General features: G+C 61.9%; 1 protein-coding gene across 1 annotated transcript; it reads right to left on the reverse strand.

The window, feature by feature from the left end:
* Positions 1 to 5,094: 5,094 nt before the first annotated feature.
* MMP9 (matrix metallopeptidase 9) lies at positions 5,095 to 13,229 on the reverse strand. Its single transcript, XM_084645444.1, has 13 exons — positions 12,968 to 13,229; positions 11,943 to 12,178; positions 11,198 to 11,346; positions 10,759 to 10,887; positions 10,486 to 10,659; positions 10,160 to 10,333; positions 9,297 to 9,470; positions 8,603 to 8,758; positions 7,818 to 8,040; positions 7,397 to 7,536; positions 6,728 to 6,878; positions 6,366 to 6,469; positions 5,095 to 6,108 (listed from the first exon to the last, which is right to left on the reverse strand). Exons 1-13 carry the CDS (start codon positions 13,109 to 13,111, stop codon positions 6,002 to 6,004), a joined length of 2,061 nt encoding a protein of 686 aa, XP_084501570.1. The 5' UTR covers positions 13,112 to 13,229; the 3' UTR covers positions 5,095 to 6,001.
* Positions 13,230 to 14,114: the final 885 nt, after the last annotated feature.

Below are 14,114 nucleotides of genomic sequence, written 5' to 3' on the forward strand. Positions count from 1 at the left end.
GCCGGTTGGTTGGCCCTGACACTGGATGTTCTTCTTGGGAAGGGGTTCTCCATATTCCCCCTTTGGGAGGTCCCAGGGTGACTCTCTCTCTGCATCAGGGCGGGCCTGTTCCTTTGGGACTCCTCCCTACCACCCCCTGTCCGGTTCTTCACAAACTCATCGGCCAGCCACCTTGCGTGTCGTGGGTTCTCTGGCTTTTTGTCCATCAACCATAGCCTCATGTTGGATGGGCACTGCTCATACAGTGGCTCTAGTATGATCAGTTTAACCAGGTTTTCCTTCGTCTGGGCCCCCTCTGCCCACTTGGTGGCATATCCCTCCATGCGGATGGCTAGTTGCAGATATGAGGCCTCAGGGCTTTTACACTGACTCCAGAACCCTTCCCAATACATCTCAGGAGTCAGCCCAAACTCGCGGAGCAGGGCCTTTTTGAATAGTTCGTAGTCCCCTTTCTCCACCTCTTCCAGTCAGCGGTTCAATGCCATGGCTTTGGGATCCAGTAAGGGGGTGAGAAACCGGAGCCTGTCCGCAGGATCAACCTGGTGCAGCTCGCAGGCTGTCTCAAAGGCATCCAGGAAGTCATCCAAGTCCTCCCCCTCCTTACGCTGGGCCAGGATGCACTTGTCAAAGCTCCTTGCAGTCCCGGGTCCCCCATCACTCACCGCAGCCAGGGGCTAACTGCTCCTCAGCCTGGCCAATTCCAGCTCATACTGCTTCTGTTTCTCCTTCTCCTGAAGCTCATGCTGACGCTGCTTTTCCCACTCTTCCCACTCCTCCTGCGGTTCCAGCTGCCTGAACTCCAACTCTCTCAGTTTTAGCTCCTTCTCCCAGTGCAGCCAGAGATGGGGAGCTCTTCCAGGAGGATCCCCTGCTGGACACGGGGGTCACGGGGCCCTCTGTATTCGCTGGGCTCCTCCCAGCCCTTCCCCTAGGCATAGGTCGGAGGGGTCTCGGGAAGCCCTCAGCAGCCACCTGTTCGCTCCCCACTGGAACAGACACTGGTGCCTGTGCTGGATCTGCCAGGCGGCTTCCCTCAGAGACAGGGATCGGTTCGTTCCAGCGATCTCCCTCCTCCAGCTGGGCAACCAGCTGTTCTTTGGTGAGTCTCTCAATGCGCAGCCCCCTCTGCCTGCACAGCTCCACCAGGTCACTCTTAAGGCACTTCGCATACATCTCCTTCCTGGCCACTCACAGGCCTGTGTGCTCGCTGCTCCCCACAGGTTCCAGGGAGAACCCCTAGGGTGCCAGCCCTTCTCGAGGAAGTGCCATCCATGGGGTGCAGTAAATCCCACGGCTACCATCTGTTGTCACGGAGTGGGGGGGAGTCCAGACCCTGCACCCTCACTTCCTGTGATTCACTGTGACTCTCAGCCAGCCAGTAACACAGAAGGTTTATTAGAGGACAGGAACACAGTTCCAAGCAGGGCTTGCAGGTCCAACCCCTCAGCCAGGTCCCTCTGGGGGGCAAGAAGCTTAGACCCCAGACTTGGGGTTTCCTGCGTCTTCCCAGCCAGCCCCAAACTGAAAACTCCCCTCCTCCAGTCTCACTCCTCCTCCCCTCGGCTCCTCCTCCAGCCTTTGTCCAGTTTCCAGGCAAAGGTGTCACCTGGGTCCAGCCCTCTCCCAGCTCAGGTGACAGGCTCAGATCTCCTCACTCCAGTGAAGTCACCCCCTGCTCTCCCACTCCCCATGCAGACAGTCCCAGCAGAACTAGACATTCCCAGGTCAATCTGCCCCACTCCCTACTGCATCACAGAACTACCCAAGAGGCAACCATGACCTCCCTCACTCCCCCCAACACCTACCTCCAGGAGCTGCCTCAGGCTTGGGGCAACACCTTCCACCACTGTCCAGACACTGGCCCCCAGGACTCCCCTGACACTCTAGTAACACTCCTGCTTTAAAGAGACTCCACAAAACAATGGGGCCTTAGGTCCTGAGACCAAAGCTGGGACCACTGGCTTCCTGTTGAGGGTGACTGCATTCCCCACCAACTCAGCCCCCTGGCTGCTCACTCTGGACTCCCACTCAGAGCCCTGTGGCCCTGGAGCAAAATTTACCCGGCTCCAGAGGGTGCAAATCCAGAGGGACATGCGGCTGGGGCAGCGTTGGACATCTGGCCATGCCACTCTGACACGTATGCAAATCACATCAGCCCTCAACTTTCCTCTATCACCCGCAGGGGGAGCCAGAGAACACCATATGCAAATAAGCCTGGTAGCCCCTAGCAGCACAGCCTTAATTCCCCTGCTTCACCTCTAGAGGGCACCGATGAGCCGGCATCCTGGCAGGCCGGGTGGTGCTGGTCCGTGCACTGCCAGAACAGAACATGTGCACAGACGCACGTGTGAACACACCGTACAGGTGTATTGGCGTGCAATGTACACGGCCCGGCCATGTGCAACCCTGTGTGATACTCACTGCGTGTGCAACACACCAGGGCTTGCGCCTGGCCCCAGACACCTTGTGTGAGAGACTTGGCCAAATCCCAGCAAGGCCTGTACACAATGGGAGCCTCTGCCCCGCCCAGCCTGCTGGTCTGCAGCCAGTCCCCACTGTGACCCAGACGCCCCGTGCTGGCAGCAGACGGGGGGCTCCGCAGTTACGCATCTAGGTGCAGGGCGTTGCCTAGACAGGCCCAGACATGCCTGTTTCCCCTCTGCGCTCCAGCTTCGCCATATGGCGCCAAGGGGCCATGCGGGGCCTCAGCTGAAAGCGACAGCTCGCTGGCTGTCTGGTTCGTGCTGGCTGGATATGTGGGAAATATTGAATCTGTAACTCGTAGACAGCTGTGGCCAAAGCTGCGGGGGGTGACGCTGGTCCCTGGGGTGGCTCTCAGAGCTCCCCGCAGCATGAGCCCGTGAGAACGACCACCCCAGCTCAGCCACGTGGGGACAGTCAGACTCCAGACCAGAGAACTTTGCTCAGCTCCAAGGACTCACTCCGGGAGCCTAAGGGCTGGGGTGCAGATTGGCAGCCAGCAGAAGGAAGGAGTGGGGCTTGCGGAGTCCGGAGCAAGGCACTGGTGGGCGAGTTCCCCGGTGGGCGCGGACGCTATCACTGTGAGCAGGTGATAGCGATTCACCCTGTGCCCCTTGGGTAACCCTGAATGTGTCACCCCCAGCCAAGGCGAGGCATCTGCAGATGGCTCGGGGGCTCAGGCCTGCTAGAACTTTGAAACACTCCATGCCAATTTCCTGTGCAGTTCGGGGGGGGGGGGGGCTGAGATCCATGTGGCTGGGATCCTGGCCCTGCACCAGGGCAGGCCACTGCAAGGAGACAGGGAGCAGGTGGGGTCAGGCAATGTGACATTATGGGTGTATTATAATATCTCATTGAAAGGTGACAGGGCCAGAAGGAGTTAATTAACTCCCAGACTGACCTGACCCGGAGCTGAACTTTAAAGACTGGGTAGGAAGAGATGGAAATGGAGAGAGCTGTGAAATGCAGCCGGCATTGTTAGAGAGAGAAGGGGAGTTGTGTGCTCAGGTCTTGTGATGTCAGCAAAGGAGTCTTGTCTATGGCTGTAGCTTTGATTCAAAGATCAAAAGAGGAATATTAACATTTAGGAAGACACTGGAGTGAAATAGTGTTATTGTCTGTATGTCTCTTTGAAGGTTGTGGTAACCTGTATCTGAACTGTTGAAAGGATAAATTACCCTTTGCTAATTGCCATGATGTATGGGAGAAGGAAAGTTAAGCTTATTGTTTTCTCAGGCCAAAAGGCTGCAGGAAATGTATAAAGACCTTGGGACATGATCCCTCTTCATCTCAGATCTGCTTTGGGTTTCAAGAGGGGGAAACCCTGAGCCCTAAGGATTGAGATCCCCAGTCACTGACTGGAGTCACCCTGAACATGGACATTAGATGATAACCTATGGACTGGTTTCAGAGTAACAGCCGTGTTAGTCTGTATTCGCAAAAAGAACAGGAGGACTTGTGGCACCTTAGAGACTAACCAATTTATCTGAGCATGAGCTTTCGTGAGCTACAGCTCACTTCATCGGATGCACCTATGAAACCTATGAACTGTTTCTAAAAGGACTTTTGGCAGCTACAAGCTCAGCTCTGCTCTGTATCTGAACCTCAAGAATTGAACTCAAGTCTGTCTGTATATTGATCTTTTAACCAATTCTCTCTCTTTGCTTTTTGAATAAATTTTAGTTTAGTTAATAAGAATTGGCTATAAGCGTGTATTTTGGGTAAGATCTAAGTCAGGGGTCGGCAACTTATGGCACTCTGCTGCCTGCCGGGTCCCAGCCGCCAGCCCTGCTCAGCCTGCTGCCGAACCCAGGCCAGGACCCCAGCATGCAGCAACGTGCCATTCAAAATCCTGCCCCCCCATGAAGAAGCTTGCTGGGTTCCTGTCCCTCTTCCTCTCCCTCCCTGCCGCCCATCAGCTGATGGCCCTTGTGTGGGAGGAGGAGAAGCAGAGCTGCAGCTCTCGCTGCTCTGGGGAGGAGGCGGAGAAGAGGTGGGGACAGGGCCTTGGGGAAGGGGGTGGAATCAGGGCAGGAGGCGTTGGAGGAGCATGGTGGGCGGGTAGGCGGGAGAGGGCTGGCGTCAGGCTGGTGCTGGGAGGGCGGCACACTGCTGATGCTGGGCAGAGCCCCTCTGAGCTGGGACTGGATGCCCAGCAGAACTGAACTGTTCCTGAAATGATAGGGCAGAAATGGGCGGGGAACAACCCTCAACAGCCCATGAGAAAACAAACCCTGGTGATTTGGGGTGATCTGATTTTTAGGCCGATTGCTGGAGCTTTTGGAGTCTCTCCTGAGCTGGGGATGCTTGGGGTGGCCATGCTGCAGCCCCCACCATGGCCCCCCACCCCTATCTCTAGGCCACCCCCATCCACCTCCCCACAGCAACACTCCACCTTCAGTTGCGGTGCAGCCCCCACCGACACTCCCTGCACCCCCCAAGGGGGACCACAGTGCCGGAAAGGAGAGGCCTGGAAGCCCCGGCCCCAGGACACGAGAGATACTCTCCCAGCCCCCACCCCACTCAGACAGCCTTTCCCGGTGCTTGCCCCCAGCCAGCTCTGGGTGGATGGATGGACAGACATAGCAGCACCCACACACTGTTTTTCTCCAGGATTCTCTTTATTAAAAATGTGCAAGGTACAAAAATGGCAGCAGGAGAGAGAGCGAGGGCCACGCCCAGCACTCCCTGTGCCCACTGAGGCCAATGGCACCTGCCAGGTCCCCAGTGCATGGGCACCAGCTCCTGAGCAAACCCAGACAGACAGACACAGACTTATCAACTTCTGAAAAAGACAAAGTCGCTTACAAATCTCTAAGCAGTTTGCACCAGGCAAACCAATCCATACAGCACATGCAGGTGGGGGGCTGCCACCTGCAGAGACCCGGGCCAGGGACGAGAGCCTTTAGCTAACACGTCCTGTTCCCCACCCCACCCCACCCAGATTCAGCTGACGCTGAGGAATCAGAATATTACAGCTCCCAGAGGCTGTCGCCTCTAGATCTCATTTGGACCATCCCAGCTGGGTGTGATTTTGTTTCGTTGGAGCTGCTGCCCAGAGTCTCTGGAAAGCAGGGCCTGTCCCTCCCTGGACCCGCCTGGGGCTGGAAGGCAGGCCCTGGGCAGAGATTCCATGTGCCAACTCTTCCACCTCCCCTGCCAGCCTGGGGCTGCCGCATGGAACGAAACAACAAAAACCAAGAGTCTGCAGGAATGTACAAGCCGCTGGTGGGGAGAGGCGCTGGCCTGCGCCGGGCCAGTTCTGGTCCAGGGATGTACAAGCCGCTGGTGGGGAGAGGCGCTGGCCTGCGCCGGGCCGGCTCTGGTGCAGGAATGTACAAGCCGCTGGCGGGGAGAGGCGCTGGTCTGCGCCGGGCCGGCTCTGGTGCAGGAATGTACAAGCCGCTGGCGGGGAGAGGCGCTGGCCTGTGCCGGGCTGGCTCTGGTGCAGGAATGTACAAGCCGCTGGCGGGGAGAGGCGCTGGTTGGCTCTGGTGCAGGTGAAGCTGCCTGGGCCCTACTACTCTGGGCAGTTCAGGATGTCATATTTCACGTAGCCCACTTGCTCCACCTGGTAGCGTGGGGTCATTCGCCAGTAGAAACGGTCCTGGCAGAAGTGGTACTTTCCTGGGCCGGGGAGGAATCCAGAGGGAAGGGGTTAGCATGAAGGAGGAGCTGTGGGACCTGCCTATTCCCAGGCTCCGGGGAAGCCATGTGCAGCCCCTGCTGCCCAGCCAGGCTGAGCACTCTGCCCGGGTACAGGGGCAGTGCCAAGGAGCCATGGAGAACTCCCGCTCCCAGCTCCGCAGAGCCAGGGCCCCACGCTCAGGTCCATCGTGGCCCAGAGAGAGGCCCCGCATCCCAGAGCCCAGAACCCTTCTCACCTTGGTAGAGGAAGACATTGTGGGCATTGAGGGGCACGCCGGCGAAGGTGTCATCAGTGAGACGTGGGTAGCCCTTATCCACCTTCTGGACTTTCACGTCCAGCCTGTGGGGAGAAGAGCAGCGCTGGATCAGGCACCCACAGACCCAGACATGGGGCCCTGCCCACGTGGGCCTCTGTCACAGGGGCAGGAAACGAGCTAATTCCCTGAACCCGATTGCTGCCCCCGTCCCCGTCAGCTAAGCATCAACTTCAACCCGTGCCCAGCCCCCGTCCCCATTGGCCCAGCATCCACCCTGCCCTGGTCGCCACCCTTGTCCCGGTCGGCCAACCCCGGCCTCACGCTCCGGGGCACGCCCTCACCTCCAGTACTTCTCCCCGCTGAAGAGCAGCACCTTGCCGCGTCCCCGCTGCAGGGCCCCCGAGATCCGCTCTGCCTCCTTGCCGATGCCCAGCTTCTCGATCCCGCGGGGGCCCACCACGCTGCTGCCCGTGTACACCCAGAAACGCCGACCTGCCACAGTGACACGGTGCTAGCATGACAGCCCCAGCCGCGGGAGGACGTGCGCCCACGCAGCCCACGGCAGGGCGCCCGCCCACACAGGGGCACCGCGGTCCAGCAAGCCCCCCGCGGGAGCAGAGTGGCAGGGCACGGAGCTGCAGCCCTGGCTAGGGAAGGACCAGTCCCTCAGCCGGTCACTACGAGACTGGCCACTGGGCCCCTCACCCAGCTCCAGGGCGCCCAGGGCTCTAGTGACCAGCTCGGCCCCGTCCCATGCTGCTTGGTGGCCCCCAGAGAGAGGCGCTAGGACGGACTTTGGCACGGGTGGCCCACCCCATGCAGCAGCCAGCCCCGAGTGGCCCCCAGGCTTGTGGCAGGGCAGCGTGAACGTGGGGAAGCTGGGACAAGAACCCAGCACCAGTGCAGCAGGAGCCAGGCCTGGCCCCCAGTGAGGGACACCCAGGGCACCAGGGAGTGGGTCTCTATGGGGCCGGGAGATCCTGGCAAGCTGGGCAGGTCCCAATCCTCACCCGAGAAGAAGAAGAGCTTCTTGGTGAGCACGTCCTGGAAGGCAGCGTCGATGGGGGCCGGAAGGGCTGGCCAGGTGGCCTTGATCCGGAATGGGCCCTGAATCGCCCTCTTCCGGGACATGGAGCTTTTCCAGTAATTCCTGAGGGTGCAAGATCCCAGCGTCATGGGGGGTGAACCCCAGGGTCCCTCCGCCCCCCAGAAACCCCTGTCAAGCTTGGCCCTGCTGCAGCAGACTTGGGGGTCACACTCTAGGGGCGAGGGGGCCCCACCAGCTCCCTTCATCAGCAGAGGGCTGGGAGCGGCTCCGCTGGGAGCAGGGGCGACTCCAGGATTAAATTCCCATGTAGATACCAAGGTCTGGGCTCCCCTCATCCCTGTGCCCCCCACCCCCACTGGGCACAGGGTGCAGGGCTCACTCACCCGCTCTTGAAGAAATGCAGCTCCCCATTGATCTTGGTGATGGCGTCGAAGGAATTCACTTTGCAGGCATCGTTGCTGGGGTCCACAGGGCTGGGCTCAGTTGGCAAGGGGGAGTCGTCAGGCTCGGCCGTGGTTGTGGTATCCTCGGCTTGTGTGGTTGCCTGGTCAGGGATGTCTGGCGCCTGCGTCGTTGGTGCTGGGGGCTTGGGACCAGAGCCACGGCCTGGGAGACGGGAAGCAACATGAGGCCAAAGCCGCAGGAGAAGGGCCCGTCTGCTGGCGGGCGATACAAGGGCCCCAGCAGGGCAGACCGGCGCAGCTGGGACAGGTGCACGCAGGTTGTGAGCCAGAGGCCCCGGCCCCTGGTGCCACCACGTGGGTCACGCTGCCAGTGCTCTGGGCTTGGAACAAGCCTATCTGGAGCAGTGGGGAGCTTGACGGGCTCTCATTGTGTGCCCTGGCACTCAATTCCTGCAGTTGGCGCCACCCTGGACAGGGAAGCGCCGGGGGAGATTTCAGAGACCCAGGCACGGCTCTCGAGCATGGGCTGCAGCCCGCCATGCATCCACACTCCCCTCTCGCCCGACAGGGAGGCATCCCTGCTACGCTGGCATGCAGCAGTCAGGGTTGCCATAGAAACTGGCATCTCCATGGACACTGATGGAAACGCTGAGCCAGTGACATGTTCAAGTCGGGGCCATTTCTCTTTCCAGGATCCACGCCGTGGCCCTGCCCTGCCCTGCCCCCCACCCCTGCCTGTGCCCGGGCTCAGGGCAGCTGCTCACCGTAGAGGAATTGGATGCCGCTGACATCGTCTGGGTGCAGGTGGAAGTCCTTGATGTAGCTGTACATGGGGTACATCAAGGCCTCGCGGACACTCGAGTGGTCCAGGCCCAGAGAATGGCCGAACTCATGGGCAGCAACCAGGAAGAGGCTGTAACCTGAAACCCCAGAACAGCTGTCAGGGCCCAGGCAGACCGCCCGGCCCCGGGGGTCTGACGCCCACCCCCGCAGCCGCCGGCCACCCGCACTGGCCCCTGGGGGTCCGATACCGCCCCCCGCCAGCCCCGCCCGACCCTGGGGGTCCGATGCCCCCCCCCAGCCAGCCCCGCCTAGCCCTGGGGGTCCGATACCGCCCCCCGCCAGCCCCGCCCGACCCTGGGGGTCCGATGCCCCCCCCAGCCAGCCCCGCCTAGCCCTGGGGGTCCAATACCGCCCCCCGCCAGTCCCGCCCGACCCTGGGGGTCTGATGCCCCCCCCCAGCCAGTCCCGCCCGACCCTGGGGGTCTGATGCTCCCCCCCCAGCCAGCCCTACATTGCAGTCCAGAGAGCCCTGACCAGCCGCCTGCCGCAAGCACATGCCCCAGGGGGCTGAGGTGCAGCAGCAGTAGGTGGGCTGGGGCCAGGGTCCGTGGCTGCTTGCTAGGAAGGGCCCAGCGCGGGGCAGGGGGTGGCCAGGGGCACAGGGAGCGGCTGTACCTTGGTCGGGACAGAAGCCCCACTTGTAGTCGGTGTCGTAGTTGCTCGTGGTGGAGCACCAGAGCTTCCCGTCCTGCCGCCCCTCGCTGGTGCACGCACTGTAGGCCTGGCCCAGGAACGTGAACGGGAACACGCATGGGTCACCCTGCGAGTTCCCGCCAATCACAGCTGTGTCTGCAGCACAAAACCAGCCGGGTGAGCAAGATTCCAGCCCCCTGGCGGGGGGGCAGCACCCCTAGGCTGCTTGGGCCCCTCTGAACAAGGAGACATCCGCTGGGGCAGCTGCCACTGCAAACACAGACTCTCTGGGGGCCCCCAAAGTGCAGGGGACACAGATATGGGGAGGGCAGCAGGGGCCGGGCTTCTGAGGAGTCTGATGCCAGCCCAGCTCAGGCACCGGCCCCACCTCAGGCCCAAATGGTCCTGGGCAAAGAGGCCAACCCCAGCAAGTGCCAAGGTGCACGCGCCAGGCGTGAGTGCGCTGCGGGCTCCCAAATTCAGCCCCCTCTCAGGCTCTCTCTGCAACTGGCCAGGGCTGCGAGCAGCCGGGGCGGAGGATGCCGGGGATTCGTTCCCACGGAGCCAGCTGGGGCTGCACGCTGGGCAGGAGTGCTGACAGCCCAAAGCAGAGGGCGGGGCAGGGCCCAGATAAGCAGCAGAGCTATCCAGGTTCCAGTGCTGGACGGGGCCCCTGGGGCAGATGGGGACTGCGCCCCGCTGCAGCCCCCCCGGGGTGCCCAAGGGGAGAGACTCCTGCAGAGCGCGGCAGGGCCGTGGGAGGTGCTGTGCCGTAAGGGGCCACCCCATCAGCTGACCCGGCTGTTGCCTGAACAGTCCCACCCTGCACCCCAGGAGCCCAGTACCTCTGCTGGGGCAGAACCCGTATTTCTGGTCCTGGTCGAAGCTGCCGGTGGTGGCGCACCAGCGGTAGCCGTCAGAGCGCCCAGCGGTGGTGCAGGCATCATAGGACTTCCCCTCGAAGACGAAGGGGAAGACGCACTTGGCCCCGTCGCTGTTGCCGTCGTAGGTGTAGAGAACTACCCGAGGGAAACAGAGAGTGCTGGAACGTCTCCGCCAGGCAGCGGCCTCCGGACTCACAGCAACCCCCCCGCAGTGCCGGGGAACCTGCCGCCTGCCCGCGATACCCTCCCTGCCCGGGGCCCCGCCCCAGGGCTGCCCCGATACTCACGCTCGCTGGGGCAGAAGCCGTAGACCTTGTCCCTGTCGTAGTTGGGGGTGGTGGCGCACCAGGGCAGCCCGTCGGAGCGCCCCTCCGAGGTGCAGGTGGAGTAGGACTGTCCTTCGAAGGTGAAGGGGAAGTGGCAGGCGGCCCCGTTGGCGTTCCCGTAGCTGGTTTTTACCACTGGTGGGGAGAGAGGAGGGGTGTGGTCAGGGTCTGCTGCCAGTGCCAGCAGCAGGGCGGGTTCCCCAGCCAGGCAGCGGCCCTGGAGTCTGACCTCACCTATCCCTGTTCCCAGCGTCCAGAACTCGTCATCGTCAAAGTGGGCATCTCCCTGAACCCCTTTGCCAGGGGGGAAAGCGTGGGCCAGAAGTCCGTCCTTCCCGTCAAACGGATACCCGTCACCGTGCTCTGGAGACAGAACCCCACAGTCAGCCACATGCCTGGCTCCTGAAAGTCCCCTCTGCCCAGAGAGAGCAGGGCAGAGAGGGGAGATGGCCGAAGCCCCCCATACAGCCCCCCCACGCGTACCAGGCCACGCTCGCGCACCCCGGCAGGCACACGCACCCAGCAAACACCCATGCTACCAGGGGCTGACAGGAGGTGTAAATGAGCAAGTATAACCCAGGAAACCTCCCCCTGTGCCTGCCCTTGGCCCCCTCACAAGCCCTGCTGCGGCACCCCTGGTACCCCACCCACCTGCCCTGACAGAGGGGCTCACCCTGGACGCCAAACTGGATCATGATGTCAGCCTCGCCGCTCTGCAGCCGGGTGAAGGTGAGCGGGGTCACGTCACTCCACACCTTGAAGGCTCGCGCAAAGGCATCATCTATCACAGAGGCGTCCAGGTCTGGGGAGTAGTTTAGTACCCTGCGGAGCGGGGTGGGGATGAGCAGCACAGGGTCAGACCACAGGGCTCAGGTGCACCAGGGTAACCCCCCAGCCACATCTAACCATGGACTAACCGGAGACACCCGAGACACCCAGGGGATGTGCTGCACTCTCACGACTCAAACCAAGGCCTCAGGTGCTCCAGCCCCACACGGTGGCTAGCAGAGCCCCGTTGTGCCATGGCACGGAGCCGCAGCATAGACTCATGGAATCGCAGGGGTGGAAGGGACCTCAGGAGGTCATCGAGTCCAACCCCCTGCTCAAAGCAGGACCAACCCCCAGCTAACTCCCCGCCCCTCATGAGAGCAGGCTCACGGTGCAGCACCCCCATCAATGATCAGCACCCCTCTGGGCTGGGCCTCCCTAGGCCAGGGTGACTGCCGGGGACCTCAGCCCAAGCCGGCTGGAGGACATTAGTCAGAGCTGGGCTCCTGGCAGGGCTGCAGCTGTAAATCAGGCCTGCATGGCCTTGGGCCAAGGCTCTCCCTCCCTGCCCCCAGGTGCAATCACCTGTCTGTGGGGCATCACTGGTATTTTGAAGTCCAGGTGTGGCCTGGGGGGCGGGAGGGGCTCACCGGTAAGTGAGGTCATTGTGATCCCACTTGAGGTCTCCTTCGAAGGTGAGGAAGCTGCCCACATCGGGGACACCGCATCGAGGTGCCCGCATGGCATCCAACGTGTTGGCATCCAGCTCCCCTGTCTCCTCCAGCCCCAGCTGCTTCTGCATCCTCCTGAGCGCCTTGCCCAGGGACACCTGCCTGCTGCGGGTCTGCCCCTCTGCCTCCACATAGCCGAAGCGCAGCAGGTAGCTCTAAGAAAGGAGAGACGGTCAGAGGGGCGAGCAACGCCGGGCAGGATGGGCAGTGCCTGCTGCTGTCACGGAGTGTGGGGGAGTCCAGGCCCTGCACCCCTCTTCCTAGGATTCACTGAGACTCTCAGCCAGCCAGTAAAACAGAAGGTTTATTGGACAACAGGAACACAGTCCAAAACAGAGCTTGTGGGCACACCCAGGACCCCTCAGTCAAGTCCTTCTGGGGGAGCAGGGAGCTTAGACCCCAGCCCTGGGGTTCCCTGCGTTCCTCCACCCAGCCCCAAACTGAAACTAAACCCCCCCAGCAGGTTCCCTGCTGCAGCCTCTGTTCACATTCCTCTGCAGAGGTGTCACCTCCCCCTCCCTCCTGGCTCAGGTGACAGGCTCTCAGGTCTCCCATCCCCAGGGCACATTCCCAGGTCAACACTCCCCCCTCCCTGCTGCCTCACATCATCACAGCTGCCAGGACAGGACCAGCTGGGTGACCCAGAGGGAAAGTGACCCATCCCACTCCCATTCCCAAGGAGACTCCCAGCTTTCCCCAGCCCTGCATCCAGGACACTCCCTGCCCCTCATGAGAGCAGGCTCACGGTGCGCCCTCCAACCTGCGCTCTTCCATCCCTCCTTTGCCATGGATCAGGGGAAACAGACAAGGCCCTCGAGCGGTCACTGGGCTCAACTTGGCAGGGGACCCACGAGCCCACTGTCCTAACAGCCGACCGGCTGCACGGGCACCCCAGGGATGCCCTACTGGGGGTCCCAGCCCTTACAGGCGAGCCAAGTACTCACTTCTGCAAGCTGTAGATCCGTCACATTACTGACCAGCTCCCCGGGGAAAGAGATCACAGCCTGGGGCTTGGAGTGGAGTGGTGCAGCCCAGCAGCTCAGGGCCAGGAGCCCCATGGCTAGCGGGGCCAGGAGAGTGAGCCCCATGGTGAGGCAGTGGGCTGAAGTTCCCTGGCTGGCTGGCTGGCTCTGAGTGCCGGGCTGCCCTGCTGCTCTGTGCAGTGCAGAGCTGCCAGCTCCTATTTATGCTGTGCAGGGGGAGTGAGTCACTCAGCCCCTCTCCCAGCTGAGGTGACTAACGGCACACTCAGGCCCTTGGGGCTTTGCTCAGCCCTTTAACTATTTCAACACCTTGTTTACCAAAACACAGGGCCCCCGCAGGAAGCAGGACATCCTGTGAGGCAAGAGCAGCGGGGGAGGGGTTGGACAGGCCCCTCCGTGCCAATGCCGTGCCTGGGCCGTGCCCAGCTGGCACTCCGGAAAGCAGCACACAGGCCCCAGCAGAGGGGCCTCCTCCCCAGGCTTCAGCACTGGGTTGCTCACGGCCTGGGAAAGTCGCAAACTTTTGCTGCCCGAACCTGGTTCTCCCACATGGGTTTGGGGCAACAGCTCCTCCCCCAAGCCCTGTACGAATTCGGGGCTAGACTGGGGCCAGGTGTTTGTTCCTTGGCCCAGCTCGCAGGGGTAATTCTGCTCAGTGGAGTAAACAAGCAGAGAAGCAGACCCAGGAGATGGTGCCCGATGGGAGAGGGGTGGGGTGCACGGTCAGGTGGAGCAATGTGCCCAGGGTGCTTTGTGGTACAGGGAAGGGAGCTGCCCACACGTGCACGGCACTGGTGCAGAGCCACCAGGGCACAGCTCCCACAGTCCTTTGCAACCGACCTCCTTGGGGCCCCTGAAGAAAATCACAAGCTCCAAGGCCCATGGGTCAGGCCAGGCATCCTGTGTCACCAGCACTGGGCAGTCCCGGGGTGCTCTGCAGGAGTCTCACCTCGCCCCGTGCAGGGCCAGGCTGACCGGGGCCCTGGGGGACAGGGCAGCGATTACCCTCCCCCCAGCCAGGGCCAGCGCCAGCCCCTTTCCTTGCAGGTCACTTTTCCCCACGTGTCGTTTCCTCGGCCCAGGTTCAGGCAGGCTCCAGCCCCAGCGA

Source organism: Lepidochelys olivacea (genome assembly GCF_965140295.1).
Source record: "Lepidochelys olivacea isolate rLepOli2 genome assembly, chromosome: 13".
In the NCBI taxonomy this organism is placed as follows: Eukaryota; Metazoa; Chordata; order Testudines; family Cheloniidae; genus Lepidochelys; species Lepidochelys olivacea.